General features: G+C 48.5%; 1 protein-coding gene across 1 annotated transcript in view; it reads left to right on the top strand.

Annotated features, from left to right (window-relative positions):
- Nucleotides 1–20531, top strand: part of PCDH1 (protocadherin 1) — a 59026-nt gene that overhangs the window by 12679 nt on the left and 25816 nt on the right. Inside the window, exon 4 of the mRNA XM_067304918.1 lies at nt 17859–18078. Within this exon, the coding sequence (XP_067161019.1) occupies nt 17859–18078 (220 nt within the window). The remainder of the gene's footprint in view (nt 1–17858; nt 18079–20531) is intronic.

The following is a 20531-nucleotide window of genomic DNA, read 5'->3' as shown; positions in this document are numbered from 1 at the left end:
TGCCCCTGTGGAGACCCCTGCTCCACTCTTTGTACCCTGGCAAGTGGCAGGCTGGGCTCCTGCCATGGGGCTGAGCTCTGCTGCCCTGTTGGATTTAACTTCAATAAAGTTTTCTATTTTTGAACGGTTGTGCCTTATTTTCCATCATGCCCCTGAGGCTGCTCTTGCTGCCTGCAATTTCCCAGGTGTGTCTTCCATGTCCCAAGCTGCCACAGCCCCCGGGTCCTGGAGTGCCAGAAGTGATGCTTCTGTGGGTCAGCCATCACAAACCCTCCACCACGCCCCAGCAGGGCCACTCCAGATGCCTTGCAATACTGACTCTCCCTTGACATCTCCCATTTCTAGTTACTGGCAGGCTCTCTAAGGAGAAAGCTTCCTCCAGGACATGGTTCACAACACACTCATGTACATATACATGCACGTGGACATGTGTAGACATGGAGTGAAACAATCCAAGCCACGGACTATCCAACCCAGCTATCTTCAACCCCAATATCCCCCTGCAGTGACTTCTCCTGGTTCATCCCTGTGCCCTTTGGAGAACTCCTGTCTTCCAAGGCCAGTGCATGGAGGAGCAGAGCCCCGCCTCACTGTGCCTGGCTAGCATGGCCCAGATCCTGCTGGCGAGGGCCAAAAGATGCTTGGCTCTCAGCAGCTGCAATGCTGGAATCAGGACGGTGTTGCAGATAGAGTTTCAGTGCATCAGCAACGCTGGGGGAAGCACCTGAAGCAAGACACTCACCTTCTCCCTCCAACTCCGGGATGCAACGGGCACCCTTGCGGCAAAGGAGAGGTCTTCCCAGGCAGGTTTCCTGGCGGCAGCTGCCGGAGGGCGATGGAGCAAGGTGGCCATGCTCCCCAATGAGACCATCTGCTTCTGGATAGGCGTTCTGCCACTCCCTGCGGGCAGGTCGGGAGTGACACCGCTGCCCCGGGGCTTCCTCAGGCTCTTGTCTCCAAAGAGGTTGGAGAGAATTCCTGGTAGGCAAATGCAGCATAGCACCCGACTCCCAGTCCCCAAACAGCCTGGGTGGGGATATCCTACACCACCCCTCCTTCCAGCAGTGCAGCATGGGGCAGATCTCAGGCTTTTCCTTCCCAGATGCCCCCTCCTCCTTCTCAGGATTCTTGTTTCAAACTGGGGCAGAAATCCCTGTGCCAGTCACACCAGATTCACCTGTTTCCCAAGGGCTCCAACCGGCTGCACCAGACTTCTGGAAAAGAAGAGATCTGGTACTTGGAGAGATTAGATCATCTGGAGAAACCAGTGATTCTGGCTTTGGTGGTTTCAGTCCTGTGCCAGTGTTGGCTCTCACAGCTTTCTAGTTTGTTTTGCTAACAGCATAAGTTTTTATCATGAACTGTCCAGGAAGTGTCTGGGCCTCCTAGGCAGGCTGGGTTGGGGCCTGCGGGGAGGAATGATGGCTACAAAAGAGAAAAGGAGACACCAGCAACCACCTAAATAACTAGTTCCTGCAGGGCTGGGCTGGGCAGTCTGGGGGCCTGGCTCAGCATTACTATCTGCTTCCCTCTGGGAACTTTCTGAAAGAAATTTCCCTTTCTTCCTTGTCCTCAGCACCTCTTTGAAGAACCTGGAGTGAGAACACAACCTCTCAGACACTGGAGCAGGGAGTGTCTCCCTCTGTTCTACACTTTTCCCAGGCTCTATGCTTTAAGACTTTTTTGTACTGGGGGGGGCTACCCTACATCCTTTCCTCGCTGCATAAATCCAGCACTGCTCAGACTCATTACAGCTCCCACACCATCTGAGAAGCTGGCTTGAGTGGTGGTAACTTCAGTGTGCTACAGTGAGCTGAGCAGAGGCACTTGGATCTGCCTGCAGGCTCACGAGCACAGTGCAATATTAATTACTCTCTATAGGAGGGATAAGAGGAATGTTGTAACTGTAATGGACAGAAATGAAATTGTCTTATTTTAGAATTTAGCTTAGAGTGCCCATAAATTGCAGGCTTAGGTATTGTCAGATGTCTGGGAAAGTCTCCTACTGTCCTGGGTCAGTGGATTTTTTCAAGGTCATTCATGTGGAATGAGCTGATAAATGGATCCAGCAATGAGCTGCAGGTGAAGCTGAGGGTTCATGGGGGGACCTGCTCTGTTTTCCCCTGTTTCAGAAAGACACTGTTTTGGGAGCAGCTCCCAGACACTGCAACTCACCTCTTACTCTCTAATATCCAGATCAATTACAGCTGGTTCAGATTTGGCATTAGCATGCAGTGACCAGCTGAGGGAATGTGCCTGTAAGGCCCTTAAGACTATGGGGCTGGTTCTCAGATGTGCTGGGAAGAGTAACTGGGATCTGCAAAACTCCTGTGAATGTGGAGCAGGACTGAGTGTCAGCAGGGAGCTAGAAGGAGCTAGGGAAGTGCAGGAGGGGGTGAGGAGCAGGTCAGACACTATCATGGCCACTGGGGAAGTGGTGAAGCAGCCAAAAGCCCTACAAACAAGGCAGGAACATGCAGTGGCTCCTGGCAATACTGTCTGTGTTGGGAGGGCCTTGGGTTTATGGAAGGGAGGGCGCTGGGGTGCTTGTGCCTGGGAGAGTACTGGAAGGCATTTGGGACCTCAAAAGAAAGAGCTTAGGCCACAGCTGGGGGGAAGCCCTGTGGTAGAGCCTGACTTGTGGAACCTGAGACAGCATGGGTGTGGAGAGACTGTGCTGCAGGGGGAGGTGACAGCAGGGTGTACTCAGCCTGTACTCTGTGTGGGAGGTGACAATGTGGGTGTACATAGCCTGTACTCCATAGAGTGGTGAGACAGAGGTGTGCACAGTGTACATGACAGGGGATGACAGCAGCATGTGTACAGAGTGTAAGTCAGGGTAGGTGGTCTATGTGAGGGGTATGGAGCCTGTATCTCCTGCGGGATGCGGTACCCACAGGGATAGGTAGAAGCTCTGTGAGGTGGCAGTGGGATATGTACAACCTGGACAGCAGTGAGAGGAGGCACCGGGGTGTACACAGCTTGGACTGCAAGAGGGAGTGGTATGTGGTGTGCAAAACCGGTACCAGAGAAAGAGGTGACACAGGATTATATGCAGACTGTATGGCATGGAGAGGTGACAGTGGGGTGTACATAGCCTATGGCCTTAGACATGTGATGACTCTTCTGTAAGCAGGATGTCTGCATGCAACAGCACTAGCTGTCTCTGTCCATCAAGGAGAGCATCAGGTCTCTCCTACCTGACAGTGCCTGCCCCCACTAGCACTTGGGACCTTGTCCTCTGCTCCCTTGGAAGGTTTGCCCAGCCTGCCCACCCTGCATGGGGCTGCCTGGATGCCTTGCAGCTCCCTGAGCCCTTCAGCTCTGGAGAGGTCCTCCTTACCACCTTGTTGAGACAAGTGCTGGCCCATACCTCCCTGCCTCTCCTTGCTTCTCAGACCTCCAGACTCTTCCCTCCCTGTTGCCCTGGGAGCCAGTGTTGGTCTGTGGTGAATAGGGGCTTCCCTAGCTTGGATCTGGAGGGCTTCTTTTTTTCCCCAACCTTCCCTCTTTCCTTTCAGAATTGTATCTACTTTCTTCTATCCCTCTCTCCTGATCTGATCTCTCCCCTTTCCTCTTGCTCTGCTTGGACAATGAATGGCCTTTCCCCTTCCCTGCTCTTTCCCCTCCCCATCACTCTCTCCCGGAAGCACACACAGGCCCCAACATGCCTGCCTGCCTGCTGCCCCCTCTACAGAGGGATGCTGAGACCTCTGCAGCACAGGGCTGACTCCCTGGGCTGGCTCCGGCAGCCGAGCTGTGGATTCTCTGTGCTATGAAAGCGCTGGCTGTGCGGGCAGTCGCCTGGTCCAAGGTACGCTGATTGATATTCCCAGCACTGCTCTGCCCGCTCGGCCAGGCTCTCAGCTGCAGTGCTGTTCTCTGCGCTCACAAACCAGCCTGGAACGGGGCCCAGCCCTGCAGCCTGGTTAATCAGTCACCCAGATCCCGGGGCAAAACCCAATTCTGCGACTCTGCTCTCTGCCAGGGCGTGTCCCTGGGCTCTTTGTCATCCATATGCAGGGGTGGAAAGACAGATAGCAAGGAGCCTGCAAATGGGGTGAAGGGCAGAGAGTGGTGTCTGGAGCCCATGCCACTCTGGGGTGGGATGCAGCAGGAGAAGGAATGGAGCAGAAGAGGGTGGAGGGTGGGGTCCTCCTGGGTGAGGACAGAGCCAGGATGTTCTGGGACAGGATGGGGTGGAGTCTGGGGTAATGAGAAGGCAGCATGCTGTAAGGCAGGATGGGGTGGGGTATTCTGGGGGAGAATAGGGGAGCCTGGAGCAAAGGGACACATGGCAGCTCTGTCCCTGGGAACTGGGTCAGCTCAGGATGAAGAAGACAGCCTAGAGAGCACATGGGGCAGCAGCAAGGAGGTGAATGCTGTGTGCTGGAGTCCCCAGAGCTGCTCTCTAGCTTATCAGGCCTGTGGTCCACCTCCCTCAGTTGGCAGGCCCCAACCTGGGACCCGTGGTGTGAATTGTGTGCAAGAGCCGTGCAGCTGTGCACATGGCTTAACTGCATGAGGCTCCTTGGGGCTGTGCTAAGGTAGATCACAAAGAGCAGGAGCTCTTGTTCATCATTCGTGTGTCTTGGACATTCAGTGCTGAGACTATCATCTTGCAGTGTCTAAGATGCTTCTCAGCCCCTGCAACACCCTACCAAATCCCTTTAACCTCATGTTCTTTTGAAATCGGCATCTGGACCTGATCCCTATGCCAAGCCCAAAGCACCTTCCTCCCTATCCACCCTCCATTCTCACACATTCCTGTTGTGTGAAAGCACCTGCCCATTAATCCCTGGGCATAGCCTGTCTCCATGGGAAAGCCATGAGCCTACATACTGCTCTGCAAGTTGCACAGCCAAGCTGGTTGATGGAGATGACTCCAAAAAGGACTCTTCTCACAATCTCCTGCTTCTTTAGTGCTCCAATAAGCACACACTCTGCTTAGCTGAGTAAATGACCTGTTCAGATAGAGGTTCCCAGCCCTCTGCACCAAACTTCAGCTCTGCTTTCATCCCACTAAGGCAGAGCAGAGCTGAGCTCAAATGGGGTTCATGCTATTGGCCATTAAAGAGGAAAAAATCCTGAGAAGTCAAGAACCTTCTGCTTCCTTTGTGCTACAAGGTCTGACTTCCCTGCATAGGTGAGGAGAAGACCAGTCGCAGGGGCACAGGCCACCTCTGGCACCTTGATCCTGCTCTTGTTACCTCTGGCTCTAGCTGGGATGTCCATCAGTCCAATCTGAAAGAAGCTGAATCTAAGTTTTACCCCTGGGAGCCAGAGTCACCTGCAAGTCAGACTCATCCAGCCCCCCCCCCCCCCCCCCCCCCGAGTAAGTCTCCCTTCGACCTTGTTTTCTCTCTGATTTTCTGGAGATTTTTTTCTGATTTTTTTCACACTTGAGGACCTGTTCCCAATTCCCAACAAGAGTACAGGTATCTTTTTTTTATTGGGATTCTAGACTCAACTTTGTGGAAGAGAGTACCTGAGGAAGAGGAGGTCACACAAAGGAACAGAAAGAAAACTCTTCAAGATTCATTAAAAATGCTTCTTAGCTGTTTTGCACTGATAGTTTCCCACAGCAAGAGCTACTTACTGCTACAGTCCCTCAAATGTTCACAGGAAGTAGTGGATAGGGAGTAGATTTGTGGCAGCAACCTGTTAAAAGGGCAAGAAAAAGCATGTATGTTATCTCATAATTTACATCCACTTTGGCAGTCAGTTGTGCGAGTCACAACCATTCCTTGTGGATCCAGGGCAAATATGCATAAAGATGCCCCTGCCCCAAGAAGAAAGCATCCTGCTGGGCACCTCTTCACAAAATGCCCACCTCCTGGTCTACCATCTAAACACAGTAGGATTGGGCAGTTGCTGATCTTGGCAGGATTCTTCAAAGCCGTCTTTAGAGTCATCATTTTGGAAGGACAACAAATTACCACCTTTCCCTTGGGATTGATCCTGCTGCATAGAAACACAGAAAAGAAATGTGAGAAGAGTGCCCTGATTCAACTCCTAGGAGACATCTCTAAAGGCCCAAGCAACTTGAAAGCCTGGAGCTATTTAGTTCCCACATGGCCTGGTTTTCACATGCTCCAAAATCCCTAGTGCTCTTGAGCATCTGCAAAGCTGCTGCCTGGAAGAGTCTGGTGTATATCAGTGTACCTGTTGTGGCAGGAAACTTCTTGTCTAAATTCATGGCTGAGATCCTGCTCTTAATGTCTTGCCAGTTTGAAGTCTGATGTTCCTCTTACACTAATCAGTTAGTCTTTCTGTTTCTTCATCAAAGGCACTCAAGCCCAGTAGAAACCAAAGTCAGTATTTCAGATGTCTGAAGAGACCTTATTTAATATTCAGGCTGGGCAAGACCTTTTAGGGTGCTGTGACATTGATTCAAGGCACTGGGAGTGACTGGAGGAGCTTGGGATGCTTTTTCAGAGCATTTCAAGTAAATCAAAGTTTTTTATAGACTAGCAGGATGTCTCTTGCCCAGAGAGCAGAACTCGGGAACCTCTGCTACTGCCCAGGGAATTTTCTTTCAGTCAGGATCTGCAGGGTCTGGCCCAGGACTTGACAACTTATGCAGGATTTGAAAACTGGGTAAGGGATTAAATGTAGAGCAGCAGATCTTGGCAACAGAATTAGTAGCCCACTAGAGATTCATCCTGAGAGATCCTGACATTGGATGAGGCATACGCATTTCACAAGAGGTGTTCACACAGCTGACAGACTGTTGTTCTTGAAGGCTCTTGTGAGAGTCTCCATGCTATTCTTACCAGTCAGGTTGGAGACAACATTGCAATAGGCTTTGTACCTTCCACTGTGCCAATTTCTTCCCTCTTCAATGACTTGCTTCAAAATTTTATTGCTTTTAATGGGCTAGGCTCCAGCCTTGTCAAACAACACCTCCATCTCTCACATAGTGCTTGTGTCCTGGACTCATTCATGGGGCTTTGTGGTATCTCTCTTGGGCAGCTCTTCTTTCTGGGATGCAGCAGAGATGATGCAGAAAGAGCATCACGGGCTCCTGGCAGGGGTGTGCCTGCCCAGGTGGTCCCACAGGCCCTGGAGACATATGGCAAGATGTTCTGGGAGGGACATGACACTTGATTCTTCTTGCACTCATCCTGGTTTTACCACAGTGTACTCGGTGAATGTTGGTGCTGCCCATACTGAAAAGGGTAGGCAGGAACACTGGCGGTTTTTCAAGATGTTGAGAGGGCATAGTGACAGCTATACTCCAAACTATGAAGGCTGTTCCTCATGGACAGATCATACTGGGCAGGGAAGGGGATTTTTCATGTCATTGTACAGAGGGGTAATGGTCCATTACACTGGGATGGGTGGGTGCGATATGACAGAATGGGATCCGCTTTACAAGATTAGGCGGAGACCTGCTTCTGGGCCACACCAAGCCGGCAACCGTGAAATAAGTGCTCAGGCCAACCATGCATCTACTGGGGACCAGGGCAGCTTGGCTGTCCCGGGAAGTATTGCAGAGAACTGGTCAGGGCCCTGACCCATCTGTCAGGCAGATTCGGGAGCAGCATGTAACCTGGAGCACAGAGCACAAGGGGAGGGTGATTCCCTTCATCAGACCCTTCAGTCCACACTCTTCAGGTGCAGTCAGGTGCAGTCTCCTTCCTGTCCCAGATCTCCCTGTGTTTCTGCATTCCCTGCAGGGTCCTGATGCTCCTTCACCTTCCTGCCCTGAAACCCTCACTGCTTAACCCTACAGTCTCCATTGCTTCTGCCTCCCCACTTCCCAGACACCCTAGACCCTGGACCTCCCCTTACGCTTCTTTGCCCCCAGCACTTCACCTACTGAAACCTGAAGAGCAGTTAGCTGGTCCCCAGTCTCGTCATTTGGAGTGAGAGAAAGGAAGACCAACCTCTTGGCAAATATACACTCCTTGTTCTGCCATGAGGCACAGATTTCCATGGCCTTCTCAATCAAATTATGGCCCAAGCCAGAGTTCATCTGATCCTTCATCACCATGTATGTAGATCCTGAGCCAAAGTATCTCCTCAGCTCATGCATACCAGGGGTCCTGTGCTAGGAGGAATGCCAGTGCCAGATCAGTGCAGGCAATATCAGTGGACTTTACAAACCTAACAATGTTACTTGGCTTACTTATTTGACTTCTCCAAATGAAAGCAAGATCTCTTGTCTTACCTAGAATCATCATGGTTCACATTAGGTGCAGGTTGGTTGCTTTCCACTGAAGTGAACTCTGCTGATATCTAGACTATATAGGTGCATAGCCTTATGGAACAGACACTGTTCTTTAACAGAGCAGAAAGAACTTCTGCCTCTTCCCTTTTGAAATAGAATTGGTTACAAAACATTTCCCCATCAGGGGAAAATTTTACATTTAAAAACAAACAAGCAAGAATTTACAATCTTTTTTTTTTTTCTGTTTTGCCTGAAATCAGTCTCTCTCTCTCACTCGCTCTGTATCTATGTACGTATGTATATGTATGTATGTATATATATTATATTTCTAAGAATTTCTGAAGGCACCATTCTAACTTTGATGTTTTTAATTAAACTTCATAATGAGTATTTGTCTTGAATTTTGAAGTGAAAATTAGCTTTGCAAGAACATCACTTTTTCATTTTTACATGTCAACTAAGATATTCTCCCCAGTTTTGAAACACGACATTCACTTGATGAAAGATCTGATTTCAAAAAAATTGACATTTTTTCCATGCAAAGCCTTCTGTTGAAACATTCCTGGTTATCTCTGTTTAAGAGGCCTGAGTCTACTGCTTGAGACCCCCTGCTCTCTCCAGAATATTCAATAGTCTGTCAGCTCTACTGGGTGCAACTGGCAGCCAGATTAGCTCATTATTTGCCCAACATTATTTTCCCACTCTACAGCTGTTAGATTCCTTGTGGGCTTTATTCAAGCATTTCTCCCAGTCCTGGAACCTTTTTCTCCCCAGGATCATCATATGGTTTCAATGTGATTATGAGACCTCTTCCTGTGTCCTGAGCAATTTCTGCTCTATAGCAACTATCTACAGAAATGGCTCTATTAGCAGCTTGAAGGTGATAGACATTTCAGGACACCACGGTCATTCCAATTATTCCATAAAGATTATGACCCCTTTAGATTTTACAAGTCACCATTCAGATGATTCATTTCCATATTTTCCTTTCCAGTCTTCACTTCAACCAAAGAAAAGCCAATTTGAACATCCTTGATGGGCTTAGAGCTCTGATAGGCTGAGAGGTTAGGCAGTCTCCATCCTGAGACTGTCTAAATGGGTTTCTAATTGCATTAGATTTTGCTACAAGTTAGATAAATTCAATCTGACCAGGCAGGCTGGCACCAGGCTTTGGCGGCTTCTTTGAGCAGCATGCAAATTTCAGGAGGCTTTAGGGCACCTGTGTGGAGTCAGACCACATTTTCACCCAGACATTCATTAAATATTGCCTCAGGAACTGATGTCCATTTTAGGACGGCTATTCTGCTGTCATTATTTCAACAGGACTTGTAACACCTCTCTTCTGACTGCAAGGTCAGCGCTTGCTAATTGTCAGAAGTGAAGCCCACATGAGTAGTCACTCTGAAGAGTTAGTAGCTGCTTTTCTAATAATACCTGGTTTCTAGAAGTGTTATCCACATGGATTCCTTGGTGTCTTTCCTTCAACTATGGATTCCTCCTGTAGTTTCATTTGTTGACAATGAAATAGCTAAAGAGTTTTGGGGAACAACTCTCCCTTTAGAGTCCTGGAAGGGATGTATGCAAGGACCTGGCAAGCAGGGCACAGCCATCAAACAAGATCTCAGGAACATGAGATGGGCCAGAACTGGCAGCCCTGCTGCTAATGTGCCTTGTGCAACCACAGTAGCTGTGATAGAGGCAACCCTTGCAAATTGGCTGACCTGAGCCCTGGAGGAAGCCAGACTGGTAGATCAGAAAACTGGGCTTTAAGGTCTGTTAGCCCAGGCCACATTGTCAGTGCTCATTTTGAGACATCACTTTCAATGACAAAATTTGGGGAGGGGCTAAACAATTTTTTGAAAGCAAGAGGGATCTTACAAGGATGTGTGGACCATACCTTTGCTTACAGAAGGGTCCTTATACCTTCCTCTGAGTCGTTTGTGCTGGCTGGAGCATGGGTCTGCTGCAGGTAGGTAGTTGTTATGCCTGGTTGTCTTGTTCCCTCCTTTGCCACTGAGCAGGCAGAGCCCCAGGGACTGGTTACCTTGCTCTGCACCATCTCTTTCCTCAATTCCTTTGTGTAATGCTGAAATAGAGCAATCCAGTACTGCAGGGAACTGCAGCAGCTCTGGCTTGGTCCGGGGTTCACTTTGCGATGTGATAGTTAGTCTTGTCCCTAAGAAAAAACTGGGACTGGAGATGCTGGTGGCAGGGTGGGGAGGAATATTTGGGGCAGCTAGGATCTGCAGATGATGAAGAGGATCAGAGGGGCACAGGAGGGAGAAGTGCAATTCTTGAGAAGCAGAGGGTTCTTGTAGGTGCCAGGAGGGTAAGACCAAGCCAAGACAGCATATGCCTTTGCTGCTCACATGCAAACACCCTTCCTAATCGTGCTGCTCTGTCTGGTACCACATATCATTGTGAATTCTTCATGTTACATGTGGACACCACAGCCCTGGGTGTGAGGGTGGGTGCGCAGTGCTGCAGGAGGAGTGGTGATGCTCATGGCAGGATTCTTCTCCAAAAGCCTATGCAGCTGCTACATAGTGTGCTGTTGAGAGATAACACAGGAATCAATGGGAAGGGCTATCCATGCTGGTTCTGTCCTCACACCAAAATGGTAGCAGAAGCATGTGCTGCTGGGGATACTGCTGCTCAGATGAGCTGTAAAACGGTCAATTACTTATGGCCATGAACTGAGCCTGTATCTGGTTTCCTAGAGTTAGAGCATTACCCTGGACAGTTTCGGGCAATTCTGGTCCTGCCTTCCTAGATGCTCACTCTGGTTTCCGCTGGGGATAAGATTCCCCTCAGCTGCTTGCTCTGAAGCCTGCATTGCATTGCACAGGAGCTGTGTTCCTCTCCAGACATGACACTAACAAGTAAAATAATTCCCATGTGCAGCAAAGCTTCTATATATGAAAAGTTGGATCTGTGTAGTTTGGGGCTTTTTATCTTCTTTTTTTTCAGTAACAAGGGATGTTGCAATGCTCCAGGTTGGTTTTAAAAGAGAGGGGTTCATGAATTCATCTGAAGTTGACTAAATCATGTGCTACAATGGCTCCCTTGTCGGTTATTTTTATATTCTGGGCATTGGGTCTGACATTGCCTTTCACTTTCAGCCCTGTGAGTTGCTGCATTGTGGGAGCTGTTGGGGAAGCAAGCTCCTTTGGCAGCTGGCTAAAAGGCCGTTGAGGTTTCTGGCATGTGGGGAGGCACAGGAGCAATTAGGGGCTGCCAGATAAGCACATTAGCTGTGGATCCTGCTTTCAGATCAGCACTGAGATAGTTAATAATTTTGACATTTCTACTGCCGTAACTGCTTCAGAATTAATCCAGGCTTTGGGGAAGCAGGGTAGCTCATCCCTATGGGTGCTGTTGTTCTACACGGTCCCTGCTTGCAGGGTGCCTGGAGCTTATTTTAAGTTTTCCTTTATGAACAGCACAGTTTCCCATCTATCAAATGGGACCATATCTCCACCCCAAAGGTCTTATGCAGCTCAGCCTGTGCTGTCCATGCTGGAGCATATGCAAGGCTCTGCATGAGGAGGTGAAGTCACATGTTCAGGGTGTGACAGTATCCTCCCATCCGTTCCCTGCTCCTATTTTGTCTGTATTTCTTTTCCCCTGATTTAATGAGAAGAGTCGGCTCAGCATGGGCCCAGATGTGTGCTGGAGACGTGTGACTGAAGGTCAGGCGTGGCAGGGGACAGAGAGGGGCTGAGGAGAGAGGGATGTCCCCTTTTGGCGGATGTGGGCTGTGAGTTCAGCTCAAGCCATGATGTGTATCTCCCTCCTCAATGCAGCAGGTCCCGCACGCGAATTGTCTCCACATTCCCCGGGAGAGGATTGCCAAGCAACAGGGTGCCATTTTGCCATTGTCAGACCCATTTTCCTAGACTGTAAGGAATGGAAGGGTTTTTTTTTTTTTTTTTTTTTTTTCAGTGAGAACTCATCTGAATGGGAGAAACTGATGGTGCAGCCCCTCACTGCCTGGCAGGAGGCTGAGAGCTGTTGCTCCAGCATGTCACAGGGCAGGCTGTGGTCCAGGCGGCGTTCCCCTCGGGGCAAGGACAGGGGACATCTTTGGCTCCATCCTTTCAGAGAGCAAAGCCAGGGCTGTCCAAAGAGAGAGAAGGTGCTATGAAACCTCTGAGCTGAGAGGGTGCCTGAGAGGTGCAAGAGGGATAGCAGATGGCGTCGCTTCATGGGGCATCCCAAGATGGAGGATGTCAGGACAAAGGAGCCCTTGGCAGGGACTGTGAAACTGGAAAGGAATAGAGCACGGAGCAATCACTCATATTTTCTGATAACCCTGCAGGTAGGAGAAGTTCAAGGAAATTACTAGGCAGCACATGTAAAACCGAAAGGAAATGCTTTTCCACATGATATATTCCCCACGTAGGGAATTCATTCCTACTTTTGGCTGTGGAGGCCAAAAGTAGATATGGACTCAAAAAAGTGTGAGACCACTTCACAGAGAACAGTGTTCATTAAACATAAGGAGCTGGGGGTAATTCCTTTTTCAGGAAAAAAACTGAGCTGCTGCACAACAGAAACTGTCAGGATTTACCAGGAGAAGAAACTCTTCATCAGAACTTTAGCCACTGCCTGAGGCAGCAACCAGTGTCCGTCACCCCAACAAAAAGCAGAGTGTGGTTCAGTTTCCTCTGCAGCTGTACGGGCTGGCACATGCACGTTCTCCCATCAGGAGCATGAGAATGATCACTAGGGAGTACTTAAAAATGGTTTGTCAAAGGGCCATGATTCCCAGCTTCGACAATAGACAACTTTGCCCCAGATCCCTTTTGCAGTGGCAAAATGGAAAGACCAGTTAGAATTGGAAAATCAGTAAATACAAGAAAAAAACATGGAAAGAAGGAGGGAGCATACAGCCATCGGTAGAAATGAGTAGTTATGAGATGTAGAAAATTGACAAGGAAACACAAAAACATCAGGGGAAAATCAATTCTGACAGGCTAAGCACAATAAAGAGTACTTAAAAAATGTACTAGGAAGATGTGGAATCCAATAATTATCATTTCCAAATGAAGATGGCAAAATTGTTAATTATGCAGAAAATGCAAAAGTATTCAATAAGCAGTTCTAGTAATTAGGTTTGAGACAGAACAGTGTAGGATGCAGTACCTGCCAATGCATTGGTAACTACAACGACATTAGAAATAATCTCCTTGAATAGGGATATTTGAAATAATCAAGTCAGATAACTTGCACCAAATGGTCTTCAAAGATCTAAAGTAGAAACTCTCTGGTCCTGGGGTGTTAATGGGCCTGGGGGTCCTGGGAAGGGCCCAGAGGAGCAGGAGAGTACTGATGTAATGGTGCCAGCTGAACGAGCGAGTAGGGTGCTATGTGCAACTGCACCTTGTTCTTGCCATCCCCTGGGAACAACAGGGTTAATAGCTATGGCAGAAAACAAAATGACGAGAATAGAATTGAATCCAGTCAACACAGCTGGATGGAAAAGGATACTGGGCAGTGTCATTATATGGCAGCTCATGCTCCTAAACCTTTCCTCAGGCATCTGATCTTGGCTACTGTGAGGAACAGGATCTGTGCTAAACATACCCACAAGTCTGAAGCATCAGAACTGGTTTTAGGTTCTTGTAAGATTACAGTGTGCAGCTGATCAACTTAGAGTTTCATAAAGATGCTGAGTTGATAATTCAGTTTATTATTATTAACACTATACATTATAAGTAAGGCATTACTAGATAGATGAAGAGCTGGTTTATTGACAGCTTAAAAAAGAAAAGCAGTTGTTGATTGGGAATCCTCATGGAACAAGTTTCTCCTAGAGGAGCTCTTCAGCAGCAGTACTGTGCCTGCTGCCATTCAACATTGTAATCAATGATCTGGAAGTAAATATAAAATTACTGCTGATAAAATTTGCAGCTGACACAGAGATTGGTGAAGTGGGAGATCATGATGAGGATAGAGCAATCATGCAGAGCAATCCAGATTGCTTGGTAAACTGGGCCCATTTAAACAAAGTGCATTTTAACACAGCCAAATGCAAAGCTGTACACCTAGAAATAAGGAATGCTGCTTTATATCCTGGAAAGCACTAACTATAAAATGGATTTAAGGGTCACACTAGATGAGTAGCTCAGCATGAGCTCTTGTGGTGGTCCGGCCAAAGGGCTAATGCAGTCCTCAGATGAATAAATGTGAGAGTTAGGAGTACAAGTAAGACTCTGCAGAAAGCCCTAGTGAGATGGCTCCAGGAATTCTGCTCATGATTCTGTGGATTACTTTGGACAAGGAAGGGAGAAAAATTGGAGCAAGGAAAGATGAGAGTCACAGAACTGATCTGCTGGCTCAAGAAACTGCCTTGTAGGTTGAGACTTAAGGAACTCAGTTTGTTTAACTTCTCAAAAAGAAGATTGAGAGGTACCTTGATTACAATGTATAAGCAGCTTCTTGTATAGAAAACACTGTTTGCTGAAAGGCTCTTTAACCTAACAGAGAAAGTCAAACAAAACCCAATTTTCTGTAACTCAGAGCCAGACAAATGCACTCACTGTCTCTTGGTGACTCCAAAACAAGTCTCTCTGGATGGAGAGCTTCAGCCAAACACAAGCTACTGTTATTTTTGAAGTGTATTTGTCATGACACAGGGGAAACTGTTGGGGGGGGGGCACTAACCTCTGTCAGTGTCATGCCGCCATGGAGGGGTCAGAGGGGAGCAGGGGTGAGTGTGGATTGCCTTTGCTCTGCAGTGAAGAGCAGAATCCTTACAACGGCTGCCAGGCAAGATCTGACATTTAAAATTGGTGTTCTTTTAAGTAAAAGTGATGCTGTTGGGAAGGAAACCCCTCAGGGGAGGGAGAGTAGCTGTTACAAGTTGGGTTTCTGAGGCTGTTTGTTTGTACAATTGCAGGCACCCTATGGAGCCCTAGCCATTGGTTTTGGGCTTTACAAGCACAGAGTGAAGGCAGAGGGTTTGAGCTAAAGATGAGCTGAGATGATGGAGGGAAGCAGTTCAGACAGAGTGTAGGAGGAAGCTGTGGGTCGGCATTGTCTAGCATGTTGGGCAATGACATCAGAACAGTGAAGTGTTTTCTAGGCCTTACAGAGCTGCACAGTCTAGAAAATGGTCTGGGAGATGACCTTGTGAGGTCTGTATGCAATTCTCCTGCCTCAGGCAAGATTAATTTGTCCTAAACTATTCCTGAGCTATATATGACTACCTCCTAAGAGGTATTTGTCTATCCCTTCATGAAAAAGATTGCACCATCTGCTTTGGCAATCTAGCATACTTCTCTAAACTTACCATTATATTTTTTCTGTAGTGACTAACTTAGATCTTCCTTGTTGCAGGTTAAGGCCATTTTTGTCTATCCATGGGGTATACCAGCAGTCCATTGCTTTTGTCTTTACAGAAGGCTTGTATAAGTTTAAAGACTGTTACCATTGTCCCCCTTAGCCCGCTTTTCCTCAAAACAGTTTCTTCAATCTTTCCCTGTTTATCATGATTTCTAGACCTCTAACTATTCTTGTTTCTCTCCTCTTAACCAGTCTACATGTTCTTGAAGTGCAGTGTCTCAGACTGGGCACAACACTTCATCTAAAGCCTCACTGAAGCCTAGCAGAGGAGACAGATCACTGTGTGACTTAAAAACAAAGCTCCTGTTTATGCATCCCAACATAGATGCATTTTTTGTAATAGTTTGACATTGTTGACAGATAGTCATCCCATGATCTGTTGTAACCCTCAATCCTTCAGCTAGCCTGCTGTTTATGCAGTGATTATTTTTCCCAAGTGTGCAAATGTGACAGATATATTCCACATCTGTCATCTAAGCAGTTAATGAAAATACAGGCTAGGAATGGACTCAGGACGCAACCTGAAGAATTTCATTTGATACATCCTGCCAGCTGAAAGACCTGTCTTTAGAAATAACTTCCTGAATACAGCTTTCTAAATGCTTTGCATCCACCCTGCAGTGGATTGCACTATATTGCCTAAGCACTGAAGTACTGTGCTGTGCTTAAACTGTTTTCCCGCCTTACTTATGAGAATATTGCACAAAATAGTGTCAAAAAACTTTCTAAAGCCAAGATATAACATTTACAGCTCCTCCTCCATCCACAAGGCCTGATGTCTTTTCAAAAGAAGTTCAATGGCTTGACGTGTTTGTTTGTGACAAAGCTACAGTAGCTGTTACTCATTTCCTTGTTATCTCATAGGTACTTACAAAGAGATCTTTTATCTGTTTCAGTATTTTTCCAGGAACTGAAATTAAGCTAACTGTTTTATAATTCTCCAGCTCTTCTTTTTTTCTCATCTTTAAAGACAGGCACTATTTTAGTGCTCTCCCAGTTTTCTTGAGCCTCCCTCATCCTTTATAAAATCTTTTTTTTTTTTTTTAAGAAAAAGAAAGGAGAGAAAAAAAAGAAACCCTAACAGCTCTGAAGCTGCTTAAATCAGGTCTCCAAGCACCTGGGGTGAATTTAATCATGTCCAACCAACCTAAAAGCAGCTAGCTCATCTAAATACTCCCTGTGTATTCCTTCCCTCTGTTAGTCTGAATTTCTTCCCCTTCCTCATTGGTACTAGCTGTGTAGGATGCCTGATTGCCACTCAATCTTAGTAAAGACTGCAGCAAAAAAAGGCATTCAACACTTCAGCCTAGATCATGCCATCTTTCAGTGCATTGGTTCCTCTCTCTCCCCATCACCTTCAGATCCCCATTAGATAGCTCCTTCCTTGAATTTTCTATTATGCTTATAGGATGATTTCTTGTCCCTTTCTCTCCCTTGGTGGTTATGTGTCATTCTGTGCTCTGATTATCCTGACTTTGCCCTCCAAACTTGTGTTACACTTTTCAGTTCCTCAGTAATCATGACATATAAGAATTTTATGGAAGGATTTGAATGAGGATAATGATGTAGCTTAATGGCTGTTTACAGGGAGCTCCTCCCAAGCATGAGGCAAAGCTGGGGAGAGAAAGCATGGAGTAGGGCTTTGAAATGTCTAAGAAGCAGACAAAAGAAATGATCCTGACCCTTGATGGAGATTCTCTTAGGATGAGAGATGATGCCAGGTCAGAGGCTGGCAAGGCGAGGAATGATGTCACTGGAAGCTCTGAGCTGAGAGATGATCCCATCAGAGACCTTCTCAGAAGAAGTGAAGTCAGTGAGGGCGGGGGTCTTCAGGAGCACAAATGGTGCGAACTGAGTCTGAGTGCAAAGCTGTGTCCCTGCGGTGGTGACCCCAGACAAAGGATGGTGTTCAGGCTGAGGGTCAGTCTGTGATTCAAGACACAATGCTAATGGGTGACCTTTCTGGACCCTGTGTCTCAAGGGTCCTGAGGTGGGAGATGGTGTCTGTCAAGGGGTGGCTGTGAGATGGAAGAGGAGGTTGGTCAGGAGAATGAAACATGAGAGGTAATGTAGTCAGAGGGAGCTGTTGGGTCAAGGGTGAGTGGGGGCTGTTCGGTGTTTGCTCCTAGCATGGGATGGTGTGAGCTGGGATGGAGCCCGGAGCTGTGTCTGTCAGGCATGCTTTAGGGATGGCGAGGGCTGATGTTGGACCCCATGTGGTTCTGAGAGTGCTGGGAGGGAGCGTTCTGCCTCTGTTTAGAGGTTGGGTCCGATGACCACCACTTATCTTCATCTACTGGGTGGCTGATGCACTGGCTTTTTTCTTTCCCAGTTACCTCATCGCCGAGTGACGTTCTCTGCAGCCAGCCAGGCCCAAGACCTGCAGGATCCCTCCCAGCATAGTTATTATGACAGCGGGCTGGAGGAGTCAGAGACCCCAAGCAGCAAGTCATCGTCAGGGCCCCGCATTGGGCCTCTAGCCCTGCCTGAGGATCACTATGAACGCACCACACCTGACGGCAGCATCGGGGAAATGGAGCACCCTGAGAACGGTAGGAGCTAGCAGCACACATGTCTGCCCCCTTCCCAGGACCCCGCATACGAGGCTCTTCAGCCTCAAAGCTGCACCTCCCCTGGTGTGGGGTGAGATGGGGCAAGGAGCTGGGGCAGGGCAGGCTTGCCACTTATGGTCTGGTGGGGCAGGGAGGCTGGAGGAGAGGTAAAGCTCAAGGCCAGAGACTAGCCAGGATGAGGCAGGGAGGAGAGAGATGGGTGAGCGTGAGGAAGTCTGGAGAGAAACAGGAGAGGAGGGAGTGGGAAGCATCAAGGAAGCAACTGGGTTTGGCACAACATAGAGGGAGAGGCGAAAAGACTGCTCTGTGATGGCAGCACGCATGCTTGCAGAGGGTGTTGTAGTCCAGGCTGATGGAAAGCTTGTGTTCTGCAGTCAGGTGGTCCCATGGGTTCCTGGCCCCTGGGGCAGAGCAGAGGGCAGGGATATAGGGGCAGTTGGGGTGTGATGTAACCCTCTGTGCTGTGGTGGATTTTGGAGCTGTGGGAGTCTCCCAGGAAGCAGAGAGGGAGAACAGGTTTAGTATCACAAACTGTGGTGAGGAAATGCATGGAGTGGAGAATCAGAGAGGCGTGGTGGTGGCAAACCCCAGAACACCATGCCCTACCTTCAGCTGGGCCCTTCAGATTGCCTCCTGGTCAGGTCCACCTTTACCTGAGCACCCTAGTAGAGGTGTTTCTGCAATCTCACTGCAGGAGAGCTGGCTTTTCCCTGTCCCTGGCACAGCTTCAATTCCAGTTCTGCTCCTTGTGCTGCCTATGTGCTGCCTGCCTGACTACCCTTAACCAGCCACTTCCCCAAGCTATCTTCTCCGGCCAGCTTAAGTTGCTTCCTCAGACTTGTCTCTGGCTGTGCATATAACATCTACTTTCCTGTATCTTCTGCCTTCTGTGCTCTTGTACTGAGAAGAGGTTACAATGGAGCTGGCAAGGCCAAAGGAACCTCTGGGATGGAGAAAGAGGAGGTGCAAAGGGTCTTTCTGAATTCTCCTCCTACTCCTGGAGGACATCCTTGACTTGGGACAGGGTTGTACATAGTGAGAAAATTGTTGAGAGTGTGCTCAGATGGTCTAGCGACCTGAAAACCTTCTGGGTCCCCCTATTAAGGAATACATGGAGGCTGAGGTAATGTATGGCGTTGAAGGTCTAGCAGAACATCTCTCGCTTCTTTTCTGACTAATTCCTGGGGTAATGCTGAAACTCACTATGCTGCAGCTGCTGGAGCAAGGCAGAGTGGTGCCAGATCGGGCAGGGCTCCGAAATCCATCTGATGCTCTTGCAATATGAGGCACCCTCCTGTTTGGGAGTGTCATACAGACCACTTTCTTCACTAAAGTACCAGCCTGTCAGCTGGGAAAAGCAGTGTGGAGAGGCTCCGTGGGGTTCCTGGAGCAGGGCTATGGTTCTGGACTTTCTCAGCATCTGTACTGGGGCCTTCAAGCACCAGCCAGGTGCAAGAGAGGCTTGAAGGGCATGTTGAAGGATATAGCAGGGGCACTGGTGACAATAGGACTAGAAGAGAGGAGGACATCAGACAATACAGAGAAGATGAGGGACCAGCAGGGCTGAAAGGTGAAAGAGGAGAGAGAGCAGAGGATCTGGGGGATCTGCAGTGGGAGATGGAGGCCAGAGAGGGCTGCCTTTAGTCCCTGTGCTTCAAGCAGGCAACTCACTGTTGGGCTGGGCTGCCACTGACTGTGGGACTCCATTGTCCAGGACTTCCCCTGTTATGGCAGTTAATTCTGTTGAGTTCATGGCCCCATGCCATATTTGGGGTGTGGGGCTCTTGGCTAGCCGTTAGAGGGAGCATCGGTTTGGAGTTTTGTAGGGCCTGCCATGCCACTCCTCCTTGGGATGTTCTCCTTCCTGGGATGTTCATTGTTTTCCCTAGGGGATGGCATGGGGATGAACAGACCCTAGCAAGGTCAGGGACACTGCCCTCAGCAGTGGCTCTCACAGGGCCAGGGTACCCAAGTACTGCTTCCTGCATCACAAAACCCAGCCTGCTCTATAAGTTAGACAGTTCCCTCCCTCTGCACAGGAGACCCTTGTATATGTTCACAGCCCAGGACAAAATTCATCACATAGCCGTCCACAAACAAGTCCATGTGCAATACAGATATGCGCACCAGTTCCCAGGAGATATTCTTCCCTTATTCTGCTCGCCATCCCCTGGCCTGTCTTGCTCCCTTTAGGTGGCCACTGTTGGGAAGTCAGGCTCTCATGCCTCTAGCAGCTGTCCTGACCTATATAAACCCAATTCAGAGTAGAGGCCATGGCAGGCCAAAGCTCTGGGGAATCCACTGGTATTAACTCTAGCAGGTTCTGATGCTCTGTAGATAATCTGGCAAAGATAGTTCAGTGAACTTCAGGGGCTAGGGTCACGGTTATGATCCATTAAGCAGACTATCAGGGGACACTGGGACCAGGCCAG

Source organism: Apteryx mantelli, chromosome 14 (genome assembly GCF_036417845.1).
Source record: "Apteryx mantelli isolate bAptMan1 chromosome 14, bAptMan1.hap1, whole genome shotgun sequence".
NCBI lineage: Eukaryota > Metazoa > Chordata > Aves > Apterygiformes > Apterygidae > Apteryx > Apteryx mantelli.
The sequence above is the reverse complement of the archived record's forward strand: the minus strand, read 5'-3'. Positions and strand labels throughout refer to the sequence as shown.